General features: G+C 45.8%; 3 protein-coding genes across 15 annotated transcripts; 1 reads left to right on the top strand and 2 right to left on the bottom strand.

Annotated features, from left to right (window-relative positions):
- The first annotated feature begins 7042 nt into the window (after positions 1-7042).
- Positions 7043-11436, top strand: LOC780668 (serine/arginine-rich-splicing factor SR34). 3 transcript variants are annotated; one of them, XM_044599405.1, is made up of 14 exons: positions 7043-7198; positions 7673-7779; positions 8062-8127; positions 8216-8290; positions 8358-8460; positions 8546-8592; positions 8702-8759; positions 9210-9259; positions 9433-9489; positions 9577-9662; positions 9736-9834; positions 10856-10892; positions 10960-11034; positions 11122-11436. In XM_044599405.1, exons 2-14 carry the CDS (start codon positions 7693-7695, stop codon positions 11134-11136), a joined length of 855 nt encoding a protein of 284 aa, XP_044455340.1. In that variant the 5' UTR covers positions 7043-7198; positions 7673-7692; the 3' UTR covers positions 11137-11436. The 3 variants fall into 3 exon arrangements, 2 of the variants coding, with proteins under 2 accessions (XP_044455340.1, XP_044455341.1); XR_006494029.1 differs by lacking the exons at positions 10856-10892; positions 10960-11034; positions 11122-11436 and adding exons at positions 10330-10421; positions 10509-10838; XM_044599406.1 differs by lacking the exons at positions 10856-10892; positions 10960-11034; positions 11122-11436 and adding an exon at positions 10330-10839.
- On the bottom strand, positions 11369-12444 carry LOC123187532 (universal stress protein PHOS34). Its single transcript, XM_044599407.1, has 4 exons — positions 12091-12444; positions 11911-12008; positions 11712-11830; positions 11369-11633 (listed from the first exon to the last, which is right to left on the bottom strand). The coding sequence occupies exons 1-4, from the start codon at positions 12407-12409 to the stop codon at positions 11546-11548; spliced, it is 624 nt and encodes a 207-aa protein (XP_044455342.1). The 5' UTR covers positions 12410-12444; the 3' UTR covers positions 11369-11545.
- A 1098-nt stretch (positions 12445-13542) lies between these two features.
- On the bottom strand, positions 13543-16173 carry LOC100286391 (F-box protein At5g07610). 11 transcript variants are annotated; one of them, XM_044599413.1, is made up of 4 exons: positions 15903-16173; positions 15398-15469; positions 15106-15171; positions 13543-15013 (listed from the first exon to the last, which is right to left on the bottom strand). In XM_044599413.1, the coding sequence occupies exon 4, from the start codon at positions 15010-15012 to the stop codon at positions 13810-13812; it is 1203 nt and encodes a 400-aa protein (XP_044455348.1). In that variant the 5' UTR covers position 15013; positions 15106-15171; positions 15398-15469; positions 15903-16173; the 3' UTR covers positions 13543-13809. The 11 variants fall into 11 exon arrangements, with proteins under 11 accessions (XP_044455348.1, XP_044455349.1, XP_044455347.1 ...); XM_044599414.1 differs by having other exon boundaries at positions 15380-15469; XM_044599412.1 differs by having other exon boundaries at positions 15293-15469.
- Positions 16174-19214: the final 3041 nt, after the last annotated feature.

The following is a 19214-nucleotide window of genomic DNA, read 5'->3' on the forward strand; positions in this document are numbered from 1 at the left end:
TGCATGGGAAAATTAATGGGTCATTAATTAATAATTAACGGACGCGTTAATTACTGAACCGTTTCCAATTCTTTTGGATCGTGACGACTCGGACGTGGGGTTTACTCCCACGACCTACCCGGCCCGCACTATATAGTCAGGCAGACGTCTACCCTAGCCGCCGCTGCTTTGTATGGTTTCTCACCATCGTTCCAGATCATTGCGCCGCCAAGCAAGTCTTCTCCATCCCTCCTTCCGGCGTGCACCGCGAGAAGGGACAGCAGGCCTCCGGAACCCCGCCTCTCGTGATCCTGTACGGGAGAGGGGCGATCAGGTTTTTGGGGAGCGCACTCGCGCGACTGCTGGCAGCGACGACTTCGCGAACGACAACTTCTTCCCCGACCTCGGCAACCTCGTCCTCGACGACATGGGCGACAACGTCAACACCGGCGGTGCTGCACCCGCTGCATCGTATGTGATTCTATCCTTCCTGATCGAGATCGTGGTAGAATTCATGCTTCTAGTATGTGCCCTAGATGTGATATGTTCATCTGCTATGCTAGTTCGCATGATTAGTTTAATCTCTGCTGCTGTGGTCATGATTTATCTTCTGTTTATTCGGATTAAATCTCATAGTAATTTGCTCATATTTCCAACAATCCAAAAACCTGATTATAGGCAATTTACTCCGAGTGGTTTTGCTGCGCATCTGAAGCCGCCTGCCTTTAAGGGGGCGCAATACAAGAGGTGGCGCACGAGAGCAGTCTACTGCTTTCAGACCATGGGCTGCTATGATGCCACCAAGGGCAAGCCTGAGGGCGATCTTAATCCAGCACAGCTGGAAGCTTTTGAGAAGATCGATACCCTCTTTAAAGGCGCTCTTCTGAGTGTTCTTGATGACTCCATTGTGGATTCGTATATGTCGTTTGACAACGGCAAGGACATGTGGGCTGCGCTCGAGGCCAAGTTTGGTGCCTCGGACGCCGGCAGCGAGTTGTACGTCATGGAGCAATTCTATGACTACAAGATGACTGATGAGCGCCCTGTTGTACAGCAGGCTCATGAGATACAGTCGCTCGCAAAAGAACTTGAGTACTTCAAGTGTGTGTTGCCGGACAAATTTGTTGCCGGAGGCATCATTGCCAAGCTTCCACCTTCGTGGAACAATTTTTCTACTTCCCTGAAACACAAGAGACAGGAGTTTTCCGTTGCGGATCTCATTGGTACTCTTGATGTTGAAGAGAAGGCGAGAGCAAAGGACACACGTGCTCGAGTTGCCGAGGGAGGTTCTAGTGCCCACATGGTACAGAAGAAGAACTCCCAGCCCAACAAGTTCAAAAACAATAAGAACAAAACTCAGGGCAAAGGCAAGTTTGATACAAAGAACAAGCCATCACATTCTACCAACTTCAAGAAGAATTCTCATAAGAAGGGGAAGGGACTTTGCCATGTCTGCGGTGATCCTAATCACTGGGCTCCGAAGTGTCCTAACCGCTTTGAGGAGCGCGAACATGAGAAGAGCGGCAAGTCCGCTAATGTTGTCATCGGTGATACTGATATGAAGGAATCAGGGTACGGTATTTTTCCTACCATCCTTTCAGTATTTCAATCCCCTGATTGGTTAATTGACACCGGTGCCAATGTACATGTTTGTGCTGACGCCTCCATGTTTTCTTCTTACCAGGCAACAGGGACTTCACCCGTGCTGATGGGGAACGGGTCACATGCCATCGTTCGAGGTGTTGGTACGGTCGATCTGAAGTTTACTTCGGGGAAGACTGTGCGTCTGAAGAACGTTCATCATGTGCCGTCCATCAATAAAAATCTCGTTAGCGGTTCCCGTTTATGTCGAGATGGTTTTAAGTTGGTTTTCGAATCCAATAAAGTTGTAATTTCTAAGTGTGGACAATTTGTTGGAAAAGGCTATGAGTGCGGAGGCTTGTTCCGCCTATCTTTGTCAGATATTTGCACTAAAGTTATTAATAATGTTTGCCACAATAATGAGTCTGATATTTGGCATTCACGACTCTGTCATATTAACTTTGGTTGCATGACGCGGTTAGCCAATATGAATTTAATTCCGAAAATCTCTACTGTCAAAGGCTCCAAGTGCCAAGTATGTGTGCAAGCTAAGCAACCTCGCAAGTCCCATAAGACTGCAGAGGCAAGAGACTTGGCGCCACTAGAGCTTATACATTCTGATCTTTGTGAGATGAATGGCGTGTTGACAAAAGGTGGAAAGAGATACTTCATGACGTTGATTGATGACTCCACTAGATATTGTTATGTGTATCTTCTGAAATCAAAAGATGAGGCTTTGACTTTCTTTAAAAACTATAAAGCTGAGGCAGAGAACCAACTTGATCGAAAAATTAAACGGCTTAGGTCCGATCGTGGTGGAGAGTATTTTTCCAATGAATTTGATCTGTTTTGTGCGGAACATGGTATAATCCATGAGAGGACGCCTCCCTACTCACCCCAGTCAAATGGGGTAGCCGAAAGAAAGAACCGAACTCTAACTGATATGGTTAACACCATGTTAGACACTTCGGGTCTATCCAAGGAATGGTGGGGGGAGGCGCTAATGACTGCGTGTCATGTCCTAAACCGAGTTCCCACAAAGCATAAGACCATGACTCCATTTGAGGAATGGGAAAGGAAAAGGTTGAAACTCTCTTACCTACGTACTTGGGGTTGTTTGGCGAAAGTCAATATACCAATTCCCAAGAAGCGCAAGCTTGGACCAAAAACCGTGGATTGTGTTCTTCTGGGCTATGCTTTTCATAGCATCGGCTATAGATTTTTGATAATAAAATCTGAGGTATCCGACATGCATGTTGGTACGATTATGGAATCAAATGATGCAACTTTCTTTGAGGACATATTTCCTATGAAGGATATGTCGAGTTCATCAAATCAGGAGATACCTACTCCATCTAGTGAGGAATTCACTGTAATTCCTGAACCCACCATTGCGATGGAACACGTTGAGAATCCTGTTGAGGGTAACAATGGAACTCCTGTGAGGAGTAAGAGACAGAGGACTGCAAAGTCTTTTGGTGATGATTTCATTGTGTACCTCGTGGATGACACACCCAGGACTATTTCAGAAGCCTATGCATCTCCTGATGCTGACTACTGGAAGGAAGCTGTACGTAGCGAGATGGATTCCATCTTAGCTAACGGTACCTGGGAGATCACTGACCGTCCTTATGGGTGCAAACCTGTAGGATGTAAGTGGGTGTTCAAGAAGAAGCTTAGACCTGATGGTACGATTGAAAAGTACAAGGCACGGCTTGTGGCCAAGGGTTATACCCAGAAAGAAGGTGAAGACTTCTTTGATACTTACTCACCCGTGGCTAGACTGACCACAATTCGGGTGCTACTATCACTGGCTGCCTCACATGGTCTTCTCGTTCATCAAATGGACGTTAAGACGGCTTTCCTCAATGGAGAGTTGAAGGAGGAAATTTACATGGATCAGCCAGATGGTTTTGTAGTACCTGGTCAGGAAGGAAAGGTGTGCAAGTTATTAAAGTCTTTATATGGCCTTAAACAAGCTCCTAAGGAGTGGCATGAGAAGTTCGAAAGAACATTAACTGCTGCCGGCTTTGTAGTAAACGATGGTGACAAGTGCGTGTACTATCGCTATGGTGGGGGCGAAGGAGTTATTCTTTGTCTGTATGTCGACGACATATTGATCTTTGGAACCAAACTTGATTTAATCAAGGAGGTTAAGGATTTCTTATCTCGCTGTTTTGAGATGAAGGATCTAGGAGTAGCTGATGTTATCTTAAACATCAAGCTGTTGAGAGATGAGAATGGTGGGATCACACTGCTTCAGTCTCATTATGTGGAAAAGGTCTTGAGTCGTTTTGGGTATAGCGACTGCACGCCTTCTCCAACTCCATATGATGCTAGTGTGTTGCTTCGAAAGAATCGACGGATTGCTAGAGATCAACTGAGGTATTCTCAGATTATTGGCTCGCTTATGTATTTGGCGAGTGCCACGAGGCCTGACATCTCTTTTGCTGTGAGCAAGCTGAGTCGGTTTGTGTCAAAACCGGGAGATGATCATTGGCATGCGCTTGAGAGAGTTATGCGCTATTTGAAAGGCACCGCGAGCTATGGGATTCACTACACCGGGTATCCAAGGGTACTGGAGGGTTATAGTGACTCAAACTGGATATCTGATGCTGATGAGATTAAGGCCACAAGTGGTTATGTTTTTACACTTGGTGGTGGCGCTGTTTCCTGGAAGTCTTGCAAGCAGACCATCTTAACGAGGTCAACTATGGAAGCAGAACTCACAGCATTAGACACTGCCACTGTTGAAGCAGAGTGGCTTCGTGAACTCTTGATGGACTTACCTATGGTTGAAAAACCAATACCCCCTATCCTGATGAACTGTGATAATCAAACTGTGATCGTCAAGATAAACAGTTCTAAGGACAATATGAAGTCCTCAAGGCATGTGAAGAGGAGACTAAAATCTGTCAGAAAATTGAGGAACTCCGGAGTTATTACGTTGGATTATATCCAAACGTCGAAAAACTTGGCAGATCCCTTCACAAAGGGTCTATCACGTAATGTGATAGATAATGCATCGATGGAGATGGGTTTGAGACCCACCGCATGAGTTGTCCATAGTGGTAACCCACTCTATGTGATCGGAGATCCCGTGAAGTAGAAGTGGGAGACAAGCTGTTGGTCAGCTGGGAGGAGAGTATCCCTATATTAATTATCCCACTCCGTGAAGATGCAATACTCTCCTGATCTGCATGGCAGGTTGATACTTATCTTAATGTGTTCCAAGTGGCTTATTCGGGTAAGCAGAGATGTTGTCCTGCAGAACATCTTCTGAGGAACACACCTATATGAATTTGACTGTTAACGTCGCAGTCTGTGAGAATTGGGTGTTCTCTAATAAATTCATGAAAGGCCCTGGAGTATGACGTATACGCTCCACCCGCGGGGAAGCCTTGCGGCAGCCCAGTATCGGTCAAGAATTTGTGTGAAACTAGTTTCACAGAAAACTTGTAGTTCAAGGCATAGTCCACTATTCAAGTTGTGATCTAGTGTAGCATAAATTTCTAAGTGGAAGTTCAACTTCACAGTCTCCACTAAGCACCGATATATAAAACAATGTTTTGGAACTAAATGATGAGATGTGCCAATGAGACTTTGTGGGGGATTGTTGGAATTTTGCTAGTAGGCTTTTGGCCCAAAGCCCAACTAAAATTCTGAAATTCTCTTGGCCCATTCATGCACACATGTGAGTGGAGTGAGTGAGGCTAAAGTTTAGTCCCACCCCGGAAGTTGAGAGAGAGTTGCACCTCTTTATAAGGTGAGCTCTTCTACCACTTGTATGAGCATGAGAAGAGGAGACCTACACGCGCGCTCCTCCTTCTCGCAACGCCATGCCTCGTCACGACGCGCCGCGCCGCGGCGCGGCGCGGGTTGCGGGATTGAGCCGAGCCGAGGACAGAGCTATGCACGTTGTCTATATTTTTGCTGCATGGGAAAATTAATGAGTCATTAATTAATAATTAACGGACGCGTTAATTACTAAACCGTTTCCGATTCTTTTGGATCGTGACGACTCGGACGTGGGGTTTACTCCCACGACCTACCCGGCCCGCACTATATAGTCAGGCAGACGTCTACCCTAGCCGCGCGCTTCGTATGGTTTCTCACCACCGTTCCAGATCATTGCGCCGCCAAGCAAGTCTTCTCCATCCCTCCTTCCGGCGTGCACCGCGAGAAGGGACAGCAGGCCTCCGGAACCCCGCCTCTCGTGATCCTGTACGGGAGAGGGGCGATCAGGTTTTTGGGGAGCGCACTCGCGCAACTGCTGGCAGCGACGACTTCGCGAACGACGACTTCTTCCCCGACCTCGGCAACCTCATCCTCGACGACATGGGCGACAATGTCAACGCCGGCGGTGCTGCACCCGCTGCATCGTATGTGATTCTATCCTTCCTGTTCGAGATCGTGGTAGAATTCATGCTTCTAGTATGTGCCCTAGATGTGATATATTCATCTGCTATGCTAGTTCGCATGATTAGTTTAATCTCTGCTGCTGTGGTCATGATTTATCTTCTGTTTATTTGGATTAAATCTCGTAGTAATTTGCTCATATTTCCAACATTATTTATCTTTACACTTGCAACATCATTTTCATCACTTTACCACTGCTTTGGATCACTAAAATTTATAGGCACTTTATTTGAACCTTTCAAAGGACGAAAGATTGATTCATGTGCTCCTTGTGGAATCGATACTGTTACTTCGAAAAAGCTACAACCAAACCCTATGCACTTGCAAGACATCAAACTTTTTCTGGCGCTGTTGCCGGGGAGCTGAGCGCTTTTGATCTTTGTCTTGAGTTTGGTTTGAATTTCGTGTACTAAGTTGTTTGCAGATCCAGAGTTATCATGGCTCAAACTTTTTCTGGCGCTGTTGCCGGGGAGCTGAGCGCTTTTGATCTTTGTCTTGAGTTTGGTTTGAATTTCGTGTACTAAGTTGTTTGCAGATCCAGAGTTATCATGGCTCAAACTTTTTCTGGCACTGTTGCCGGGGAGCTGAGCGCTTTTGATCTTTGTCTTGAGTTTGGTTTGAATTTCGTGTACTAAGTTGTTTGCAGATCCAGAGTTATCATGGCTCAAACTTTTTCTGGCGCTGTTGCCGGGGAGCTGAGCGCTTTTGATCTTTGTCTTGAGTTTGGTTTGAATTTCGTGTACTAAGTTGTTTGCAGATCCAGAGTTATCATGGCTGAGTTCGGCCACAACTATCAGCTATATCGACCATGCGTCTTACGGGACCACCTATGCGAGAAATTTTCGCACCATCATGACCCAATCCAACCTCTCATATGTAGTTCTTGCGTTGGTAGTTCTTTTTTTTTAGGGATGCCCTTTGGAAGAAGCTTGGAAGAGAATGTGAGATTCTCGTTGCGAGTAGCCCGTTGGGCCCAATCGTGAACAACTCCGAGCTCGACTAGACTCCGGCCCGCGCCCGTTACGCCTTACGCCGGACCCACATCAGCGGGACCCACATGCATAGAGACGCGGACCGACCAAACCCGCACGCCGCTTGTTCTATAGCTCGGCCGCTCGGCAGGTCAAGCCGCCCGCCCGTAAACCCTATCTTCTCCTGTTCCCCTTCGCCCCCGGCCGGCGACGACGCCGCGCGCGCAGCGAACCCAGCCCCTCCTCCGGTACGCTCCCCTCCCCCCCGCCCCCTCCGTCAACTCCCCACGCCGATTGGCCCGCTCCTCTGCTGAATTCGTCGGCGGTTTGTACTCGGGGGCGTGCTCTGTTCGTCTAGGGTTTGGTGCGGGCGCGCGGATCTGCAGCCGCGCCTCCGCCCCCTCGCGGTTTTGATTTCCTCTGGAGAATCTCGGTGTTCTAGGGTTTGTGGGCGCGGGTGTGGCAGGACGGCGGGGATCTCTCGCGCCTTGAACGCCCCTTCTTGGGGATTGAAATCGTAGGCTGTTTTTGTCGGGAAATCTAGTTTTGTTCGTGCTTTTACCGGCCTGAAGTAGGCCATCAATTTCTCAGTGTGCTTGTTCGCCGTGTGAATTTGTTTGTAGTTGTGTTCGCTGTTTTGTTTGCTGTATCTGAATTCAGATATTCCTGTCAGTCTTCTTTCTAGTAGTAATAACTGTGCTGTGCTCTTCTGGGCGTGATAGGTTGCAGTAAGCAAGGAAGGATGAGTAGGCGCTGGAGCCGGACCATTTACGTTGGGAACCTCCCAGGGGATATCAGGGAGCGGGAGGTGGAGGATCTCTTCTACAAGGTTGGTATTCCCACTTCCATTACTATATGTATATATCGAAGGTGATGAAACAGTGACAGATGTATTTAGTGTATTTTTCCTGGAACATAGGAATATTGTTTAGTTTTGCTGTAATAGTACTTCAGTTAATTCCCGTCTTTTAATTTGAGTGGTATAAGATAGCATTATGGTTGTGCCACTCACTATTAAGAAAATAATGCGCAGTTACTAATTTGATCTGCTGATTGGAGTTTTATACTTGAATTCTGTGTGAAGATCTGATGTTAAAAATATTTCTTGCAGTATGGACGGATAGTTGAAATTGACTTGAAGGTCCCCCCAAGGCCTCCTGGCTTTGCTTTTGTTGAGGTAACTTGTCGAATATGTTTTATATTTGCTTCTTGGTTGATTACTGTTAGATTTGTTGGAGGTCACGAAAGCTACTTTTTGTGTGTAGTTTGAAGATCCCCGTGATGCTGAAGATGCGATTCATGGCCGAGATGGCTACAACTTTGATGGGAATCGGCTTAGGGTAGGTGCAATGTTTTCTTTGTAGTTTGCTCTTCTCAGTTCACATTTCTAATCCTTACTATGCACAGGTTGAACTTGCACATGGCGGGAGGGCCAACTCTTCATCCCTTCCGAACAGCTATGGTGGTGGGGGACGCCGTGGTGGTGTCTCTAGGCATACGGAGTATCGTGGTACGCAAAATATATATCTAAACATAATATTGATTGCTCATATTCTTTGTCTATAAACTGAACTCGTGTGCCTGCCATTTGACAGTTCTGGTTACTGGACTACCTTCTTCTGCATCATGGCAAGATCTAAAGGTCTGTAGAAAGAGTACAATATCATATATTCTGTCAACTTTTCTGTTCTTTTTCGCCTTATCATGTTTTCACTCTTCATTCTCTGAAGCTTCATAAATGTTTTTATCAGGACCATATGAGAAAGGCTGGTGATGTTTGTTTCTCTGAGGTGTACCGTGAGGGTGGTGGTGAGTTAGTTTGGGTCCCTGCTGCAGTTCTCTTCTTCCATCATAGCATTATTAGAGAAATCACTTCACTAACTTTATTTCCTGATCTATATTTAATTGTAGTTCTGCTATTATTATTTTTTTGTAAATGCTGATATACTGATGTCTTTATCCAGATCATGTTACAAAGATTTAAAATGTATTCATTACACTGGATACTCTAGCATTTTAGGCTCATGCTGTGCACTACGCCTTTAATATGCCCAGCATGCACATTGTCGAGCTTAGTACAAAAGATGACTCATTGTTAGAACATTTAATCTAGCCTTTTTGTGTTGTCAATTGCACTGACAATTTTTTCTACACTGTTTCTATTAAATTAATAAGCTGCTGTAACAATGGTTCTTTCTGTAAAGTCATGTATGCTATGTTGCTGCTACTTTTTTTGACCTACATCATTGTTTGCTATAGGTACTATTGGAATTGTTGATTATACAAACTATGATGATATGAAGTATGCTGTAAGTTCTGCTTCTCCTTTTCGGTGTCACTTCTGGTGCCTTGCTAATTTTCATTACATGGAATGCTTATTTTTCGTCACACTTATATAATCTAGTTGAACATATGGTTTTTGAGCTGTCTTTACTTTTTCATAAAGGTGGAGAAATAATTTTCTGGAATTAACCTTTTGCAGATAAGGAAGCTTGATGATACTGAATTTAAAAATGCCTTCTCTCGAGCGCCTATAAGGGTACACCGAGACGTCTATTTGTAGTTCAGTTTTGGGCATTGACTTGTTTTGAAATTAACAAATGGACCACCTTGTTGTTTTCTGAAGGTGAAGGAGTATGCTGGAAAAAGCAGCCGCTCCTATTCACGCAGCCGTAGCAGAAGCCGAAGTGGCAGCTACAGCAGGAGTCCAAGGTCAGTCTTTGATTAATTCTGTTGGTCCTGTATAATGTAACTGACCACTGACCAAATTTGGATATGCTTTCAGTCCAAAGAAAAAACCATCACGCCGTTCAGCGTCAAGATCTCGGTCGAGATCAGTTTCTTCCCATTCAAGGTCACCGTCAAAGGAACGCTCTCCATCAAGGTAACTGAGCTCCTATGGCCTGCGTACCTCCTCCTACCCCAAGAAAAAGAAAAAGAAAGATGGAACAAGTAGACATCACTGCAATTATTTTTATAATCAAATGTTGCTTGATTTGTTGGCACATCTATTACAAAAGAAGTATGTTCTGGTTGAAACATGAAATAATAGTCTGGAAAATCCTAAATATTGTTTCTCATTGATGCAATCTTTATCAACAAAAGATGCATCAAATCTGACATTCTAAATGTCCATGTTGCCAGGTGGCAATACACCATAACCCTCTTGCATTGGCATATTGGGTTTATGTATGATATTCTGGTTAAACCTGCTGATTTTTCCTAGTGTTAAATGGAAAACTAGTGGCATAATTATTATCTATCTGGTTGCTTGGAAACTTTCACAAGTTTTATCACGCTCTGGTGTCACATGTTTCTTGTCTAACTGAACTGGCTAGTGTCCGGTGTTTCTTAAAGCCTCGAATCATTTCTTCCTTAGATGAGGGATTGTGCGGCGATCTAGGGATTGCATATTAGGAAATTGAGGATGGGGATTTGGTCAGTTTGCACCAGCTCCATTGGTTGACCGAGGTATGGTAATAAACTGGGAATTGAACTGGAAGCTAAAAATCATCTATTGTTTTTCTTTACCTAATGGACTGTAACTGATTACATCAGAGCTTGGGCATAGAGGTTTGGAACTCTGGAAGTAGAGCATTAAGGATTGACGGTTTGGACTATGACGGCACAATGGTATTTGCTCAGATTTGAGTACGCGAGGACTGGCTCCTTCACAGGCTTCAAATTGGAGGGCTGTTCTAGCGTATATGCCGTAACATTGACACAAAACACTTTCAGTACTGCATGTTTTTTGACACAAGGAACTGATTGCTTTTAATTTCTGTGAACCCATTTTACTTGCATTTGGCGATTGGAATGCCGGGGAGGATGGAGGTTCTTGGAAGCAAGCTATTAAAGCCCCATTCTGGATATTGATTTCTCTTGTTTTCTGGAACTTTTTGCAGATCACCAGCTAAATCCCGATCCCCTGTCGCTGCATCTGTAAGTATTCTCAATCGTACTTTCGCAATATCTGTTTATGAAACTTACCTTAGTTGTTTTTGCTCAGCCCGTCGTCAATGGTGAAGCAGTAAGCCCCAAGAGGGATCCAAGCAAGAGCCCATCACGTTCCCGGTCTCCTGATGTAATATAACTCTTGTACTTGTGTTCACTTATTGTCGATTGGGAAGTGTTTGTTGCTCTTATACTAAGTATCCAATTGCATTTTCAGGCCAAATCAGAGTAAAACTGATGCGAGGTTAGGGGCGGTGAGAGGCGGAGCCATGGTCTTCAAATTCTTCATATTTTGTCTTCGCCGACTTCTGCATCCGCTGTTATAGTACTATCTCTGTGTTCGGTTATTCTAGGTTCCTTTGTTTCTGTAAAAACTTGTTTGGATGGATTCTTGAGATTTATGTACTCTTTTCATTGTCAGCATTTTTACTTGGATTATTATCTATGGTCGTTGACTCGGAAGATATTTGAATACAGTAACATTGCCGTTTGTAATGCTGAAAATACAACCTGGATTTGAGGTATTGGTTCAGTTTTCGCGACACTGTTTACATAGTACTATTTGTTTGACATCACTTGCACGCACACAAAACTACGGATTTTACAAGAGATACAACAGGATCGGCGCCACAATGACGCGATCATTTCTTGGTCTTGGGCTGCTTGACTATCATGACGGAGCAGTGCGCATGGTGGGCGCAGTAGTCGCTCACGCTCCCGAGAAATGCCCTGCAAGAAGCGTCCATGTTCAGATAAAACCCATGGCTATTAGCCAGCAGCATGCGGAACAGATCATCAGTTAATTACCTCTTGATTGCACCGTAGCCATGGCTGCCGACGACGAGCAGATCGGCGTGGTGCTTGTCGACGGCGTCGCAGAGCACGTACCTCGCCTCTCCTTCCATCACCTCTATCAGACCATGCACCTGCGATTTGGCATGAGCAGTACACTTTGAGCAAATGTCTCCGATCGAGCAATGCGGTGAACGGTGGTCGTGGCTGTTACCGAGTTGGCGACGCAGAGGCGTCGCGCCCTGTCAACGACGTCCTCGGCCCTCTTCCGCAGGTCCGCATCCACCACCCTCACCACGTCCCCGGCGGCGGCTGAAAATTCCGAAGCAGAGAGACGGAATCAAGCCATGTTTTCCCCTTAAAAAAGGCTACAAAATGGGTCTATGGCAGGCACCAGGGCTGCCGAAGGTGACGACGGAGGACGCGGGCGGCTTGGCGTGGACGACGACGAGCTCGGCCGCCACGCCGGCCGTCGCCGCGTGCCGCACGGCCCACTCGAGCGCGCGGTAGCTGTGGTCGCTGTCGTCCACGGCCACCAGCACCACCGTCTTCTTCCTACTGCCATCCTCCGCCGCAGGCGCAGTCTTGGTTTCCGCCATCGCAAGGAAACTATTGCTTTTGGTTGGCAGGTTTGCTGTGTGTGATCTGATGAGCAGCGCCATCGAGGGGCGTACATATAGGGCCACGGCCAAAAACCGGAATGGATGGATCATGGACAGTGGATACTGGTGGCGGCAGCCGGCAGGGTGCCCCGGTTTTCGCTTCGTTTGGCTGTTGGTTTTAGCTCCAGCTTTGCAACTTCCGTCCTGCGGCTGCTGGATAGCGACCCGCTAATAGTACAGCCACTCAGCCAACCAGTGCGTGCTGACTGCGACCGTTAGTTTTTCAGTTTCTGCTCCCGGAACCTGTGATTAGCCATAGTAGGCGTAGTAAGATACTTACTGGTCAACACACACACGCTTTACTTTTAAGTTGTACACGGAAGAAGATTACATAGTCTCGTATAGCGCGGAAGTGCTATTTTGATCCCGAGCTCACATGCCCCCGCCTCTTTTTTCAGCAACACCGCTTCCGATTATTGCAGTGGTCGGTAATAAGTAATAACACGGTCGCAGAAACGAAGTTTACAAGCAGCAGCATACATTGTCCATAATGTAAGACGTTTTTTGGCACTACATTTGCGTGCATTGTCCTCGAGTCCTCATGTACTTGGGTGCATCGACCTCGAGTTCTCATGTCTCTTGGCAACACAGCATCTTGGGTCACAAGTCACAACACCCAATAGGTGTGTGTGCGGCACCTTTTTGAAAAGAGAAAAAAAAAACAGTTTTGCAGTGGAAAAGCCATGCAGCATTTCGAAAGGACTTCCTTTTCGGGCTCGCGCGGAATTTAAATGGATCCATATATTGATATTCATACAACACTAAAACAACAGCTATGGTATCGCTTCTCAGTGTTAATAGCTGCGTACCTTTCTCGTCAGATGTTTGTCTTGTTAAAAGTTGTTTCAGCTATGCATGCAAAAAATGTTGCTATGCATGGGTTAACATGCATTAGCACGGCAAACATGCAGGCGTACATGTCAAACATAAAAACCTCAGGAACTACTAGTCCCACAAAATTTCTACAGAATTCATGTGATTTTTAAAAAAACGGAGGCATAAGCTGCTGGCCTTACAAGGACACCATTAAGGTCAGGCAAAAACTCGCAAAGGTAACGCAGCTTCAAGTTGTCTCTGCCAAGATTGACATAAGTAGCGGTCAACATATATGGGAAATATGGACATGGCAATTGCGTCCAGGATTCACGTATAAGAAGCACATTTCATAAAGGCATCACACCGTCTCCCATAAAAACTTGGTAAATAATCAGGCCAGTCCAAAACAAGCAAACTTGGTCAACATATACAGGGTCTTAATGACTGAAAGCATTTCATAGACATATCAAGACTAAATCAAAGCAAAAGCAAAAACTGCAGAGGGAACAAGAAAAGTTATTAGAGAGCTATACCAAAGCTGTAGCCCTATGGTTTAGCTGTGATAACTGGAGGTCCAACACTTCTAAAAGACTCCATATAATTGTCGGTAACAACTGTCAGCCTCCACCCTGGAGTCACGCTTCCACTCTTGGTTTGCCAATGCGCGAGAAAAATGGAACATAGGGAAGATATGGAGGAAATGTGTCATACAAGTGATATTTTAGACTGCAGATAACACAAACTTTACCACGGTCCATGTCATATGACAGTAGCACATCCTTGCACCTCCAAACAAAGAATATCAAATTGCATTCAGGATGGATTGCGATCAAAGCATAGTCCCTCTGGAACAAGAGATCAGCATAGTCCCGTTGTAACATGTGATTTTTCTCCCCAAAAAGCTCCCCAAAAAGTTGTGAAGTGCTGATGTTGTACTTAAAGATCCATTCATTACCATTATAGTCCTCAAGAATCCAGACTGATAATTTGGAGCTATCGTTGTCTCTCATATTTATAAAATACAATCGCCCTTGAGATTGACCAATAAAAGCCAGAGGACCTAAACAAATGTTTCCAACACACATGGTTTCAAGCAAAGAAATGGTCCTCCATGTCTTGCCTTCCGTGTCAACTGCTAGTATCTTAAACTCACATGTGAGCAAGTGCATCATTCCATTGAAAAAGACACCTCTCATGTCAACTATCTGAATCTCATTGTCGCCCCAACCATTTTCCTTGTAACTCCAGGCTCCTGTCTCTGATGAGTAGATATTAACACCTGAGATATATCCATAGTCCTCATCACCCTCTAGGATCTGGAACACATGGAAGTGGGGTGACATGGCTCCATCGAAACCCAAACGGTACGCCAATGCATCGCTTTTATGGCCAGCATCAGGCAGGATTACCCATTCCTCAGTGGCAGGATTACATACCACATAATCAGCTTCGTCTATTGGGGAGTCCTTCCAGCAGAGGCAGAAAATAAGGCCATTGCAGCAGTCCTTTGGCAAAATCTGCCTGTATCCCGTCAAGAAGGACAACGAGGAATCAGGGAATAGCTGCTCTTGGTCCCTTGATATACCATCAAAAGTGGGAAATGCTATCAAACCATCCTCATAGTTGAGTCTGTGCTTGGGGTAGAAGAAGCCGGAGATGGTCTGGGGCAGCTTTTTGCGGTGTTGGGAGATGAGGAGGTACCAGAGCCGGGAGACACACTTGAATCGGCACACTGACTTGACGGGCAGCAGGGACAGAATCTCGATGATAAGGTCATCTGTCAGGTCAGCAGCGGAGGTTGTCCCGTTCTTGGAGCAGTTCATCTGTGTGCAAGCCATTCTGACAAGTAGAGACGGAACACTAAAATAGTCATATCAAATATCAGTGCATGACAGAATGAAAGGAAGAGCACGGAGGAAGAACAGGCATACCAGTCTACTGAAGCAGGGAGCGGCAACGATGGAAGTGGCTATCAATGGCGGTTCTGCGGCTGACGGCTGGGAACAATAGTTACAGTGGCTCAGATAGTTGAATAAAATGCCAAACAACAAAGAATAAATCAAAATAGTACAAGCTATTGACAGCGACGTGTAACAAGTTGTACTATTTGAAACTTACTGGTTAGAAACAATGCCTGGGAACAAAACATCAAGACTTAAATACACTTTGTGAAAGTAAAATGTAAAGGCAGTCTTTCGTTTTCACCGGTTCCTTTGTTCTCACCAACGGTCGCCTGGAGGATGGAGCGCCAGGCACGGTGGCTGCAAGTCGGACGCGTGAGCCTGACGGACGTGCCTGAGTGAGGTGCAACCAAACACGGATAGTTGAGGCTCAAGCAAATCGCTCCAGCACAGCAACCAAACTAGCCCAACATGCATTAACATTGTGACATCTTTGTTCTACAACTGCTCCATTAAGTACAAGTTCAAAAACGAAGTCCAGCCAACTACTATAACTATTAATATGGATCGGAGGGAGTACTGAAATTTCTTTCGGATAGGTGTATATGGTGTTAGAATTTTACAGGCTCCTTTTACACCTTATTATGTTTTGGTTTTTGACGAGAATCCTTTCAGAATTTTTATTGAGTCACTTGACTTGCATTTCTGTGACTGTGAGTATACATCTGTAACTTCCACACAGAACCTAAGGCTGGAGGAGTATGAGCTACGAAGAAATGAGACCACCCATAGCATAGCAGTTAACCTAAATAGGTTTGATGTCGTACCTAGTAAGTCAGACGCCGCTGCTCTTTTCCTGTCCTGCCGGCGAGCTTCCAGACCGCCGCCGCTTCGTCCCGGTTCGTCGCCGCTGCCCGCCACATTCGGGATCGACTACAGGATCTCAAGCCATGCTTCCGCATAGTCGATCCATGGTCCGATTTAGGGATCAGGTCCCAAGATCTGAGAGTTGGCTGGAGGATTTGGGGATTAGGGTTCTTGTTCGGCCTGTGTGAAGCGGAGAAGGCCGTTTGTGCGGAGAAGAGAGAAGACGCTCTACGGGCTGCCGAAATTAGACCAGCCCACATAAAACTCCGACTGGACCTGCCATTCCACTCTAGCCACTGTAGAGACCCGGACCGATTTTCCAAGCATTTTTTATTCGGTTTTGAACAAAGCACAAAACAATGTATGTTCCAAATGGGAAAATTTGAAATCATGAAATTTAATTAAATAATGGAAATATTATAAAAAACAAACATTAAAAAAACAAAATTTGAGGACATGACATTTTTTGTTGAAAATTTCAAAAACGCGGACAATTTTTAGGCATAGTTGTGAAGCACATATGCACTTTTCACATGGTGTGCTTGACGCGAGGGGAAATACAGAACACAAAAAGATGGATCTTTTTTGTCAAGAAAACCTATGAAATAACAAACAAAATCCGAAAAACCAAAAAAATGCATGGAGACAAAAAAAAATTGTGCTCCCATGAATGCGCCCAAAGCGCGACACGTGGCGGCGGTTGGTCGCACCACATGGTTCGCCCATGTGCGCTCGTTGTGAGCTCCTCCCGGGGGTACCGCTGGTTAGTTGACCCCATTCTTAGGAGTTCTTATTAACCATCCGCAAGCTTGGCTAAGAGCAAGAGTAGGTCGGCGGCACAGTTTGCCCGTGAGCGATTTTTTAAAAATTATCTTCAGTCTTTTAGGTTGTCGGTTTGCCCGTGAGCGATTTAAAAAAAATTATCTTCAGTCTTTTAGGTTGTTTCTCAACCCCCCAAAAAATGGCTGTTGTTTTTTAGGAGCTACATATTTGAAAACCTATTTATTTTAATAATATTCTTTACAAAGTTGTTCAGTATGTTTTTTATAGAAAAGATTGTTCTATATTAAAAGAAGTTCATCGTATACTAAAAAAAATCAGTAGGAAGAAATGAATATGACATGTAGGCCCACATAGTAAGTGAGAGAAGTGAGTAATCCCGGTTTAATTTCGACCACACATACAATTTTTTTTAGGGGTAAACCATACATACAACTTCAAGCTTTAAAATAGACTTTACTCAACCCACTTCATTTCATGTGACCTTTAAAAACGGAGGCATACACGCTCCTGGCCTTACAAAGACACCATTAAGGTCAGGCAAAAACTCGCAGGTAACACACCTTCAAGTTGTCCCTACCAAGATCGGTATAAGTAGCGGTCAATGTATATGGAAAATATGGACATGGCAATTGCGTCCAGGATTCACGTATAAGAAGCACATTTCATAAAGGCATCAAACTGTCTCCCACTCTTCCATAAGCCACGAGTCGCATTGTGGCCTCCAGGGGTTGCGGATAAATTGTAGAGAGATCTATTAATGCATATACTTTAACTCCGCCTATGTTGTCTCAACATAGCCGGTCCCAAGCCCGGGTAAAGGAGGAGGGTTGTGATAGGCTTGGCGAGCCAACGTAAAAACTCAGCCACTCTTATGGAGATGAAACCCAAAAGATTTTCGTTGGGGCGTAACCCTCTCAGCGACGCGCCACATCGGAACCCGGGTGTGGTGAAAAATGGGCAAGGGCCGGGCCGTCACCCCCCAAGTGGCGCCCCGTATCTTGATCCGGATACGGTGGCAAGTGAGCGAGGATCGGGTCGTCGCATCCTTAGTGGCGCGCTACATCGGCGCCCGGATGTAGTGGAAAATGAGCAAGGGTCTTCGCATTTGACTCGACGAGTGCGAAGGGTAAGGAAGCTAGCCGAGCCTAGGAGGATTCGCTTAGGTAGCTGGAACGTAGGGTCTCTGACAGGGAAGCTTCGGGAGCTAGTTGATGCAGCAGTGAGGAGAGGTGTTGATATCCTTTGCGTCCAAGAAACCAAATGGAGAGGACAGAAGGCGAAGGAGGTGGAGGATACCGGCTTCAAGCTGTGGTACACGGGGACGGCTGCAAACAGAAATGGCGTAGGCATCTTGATCAACAAGAGCCTCAAGTATGGAGTGGTAGACGTCAGGAGACGTGGGGACCGGATTATCCTGGTCAAGCTGGTAGCTGAGGACTTGGTTCTCAATGTTATCAGCGCATATGCCCCGCAAGTAGGCCACAATGAGAACACCAAGAGGGAGTTCTGGGAAGGCTTGGAAGACATGGTTAGGAGTGTACCGATTGGTGAGAAGCTCTTCATAGGAGGAGACCTCAATGGCCACGTGGGTACATCTAACACAGGTTTTGAAGGGGCGCATGGGGGCTTTGGCTATGGCATCAGGAATCAAGAAGGAGAAGATGTCTTAAGCTTTGCTCTAGCCTACAACATGATTGTAGCTAACACCCTCTTTAGAAAGAGAGAATCACATCTGGTGACTTTTAGTAGTGGCCAACACTCTAGCCAGATTGATTTCATCCTCTCGAGAAGAGAAGATAGGCGTGCGTGCCTAGACTGTAAGGTGATACCTGGGGAGAGTGTTGTACCCCAGCATAAGCTGGTGGTTGCTGACTTCCGCTTTCGGATTCGTGTCCAGCGGGATAAGCGTGCCAAGGTCGCTAGAACGAAGTGGTGGAAGCTCAAGGGGGAGGTAGCTCAGGTGTTCAAGGAGAGGGTATTTAAGGAGGGCCCTTGGGAGGAAGGAGGGGATGCGGACAATGTGTGGATGAAGATGGCGACTTGCATTCGTAAGGTGGCCTCGGAGGAGTTTGGAGTGTCCAGGGGAAGGAGAAGCGAAGATAAGGATACCTGGTGGTGGAATGATGATGTCCAGAAGGCGCTTAAAGAGAAGAAAGATTGCTTCAGACGCCTATACCTGGATAGGAGTGCAGACAACATAGAGAAGTACAAGATGGCGAAGAAGGCCGCAAAGCGAGCTGTTGGTGAAGCAAGGGGTCGGGCATATGAGGACCTCTACCAACGGTTAGGCACGAAGGAAGGTGAAAGGGACATCTATAAGATGGCTAAGATCCGGGAGAGGAAGACGAGGGATATTGGCCAAGTCAAATGCATCAAGGACGGAGCAGGCCAACTCTTGGTGAAGGACGAAGAGATTAAGCATAGATGGCGGGAGTACTTCGACAAGCTGTTCAATGGGGAGAATGAGAGTTCTACCATTGAACTGAATG

The sequence above is a fragment of the Triticum aestivum genome, chromosome 2A (assembly GCF_018294505.1).
Source record: "Triticum aestivum cultivar Chinese Spring chromosome 2A, IWGSC CS RefSeq v2.1, whole genome shotgun sequence".
NCBI lineage: Eukaryota > Viridiplantae > Streptophyta > Magnoliopsida > Poales > Poaceae > Triticum > Triticum aestivum.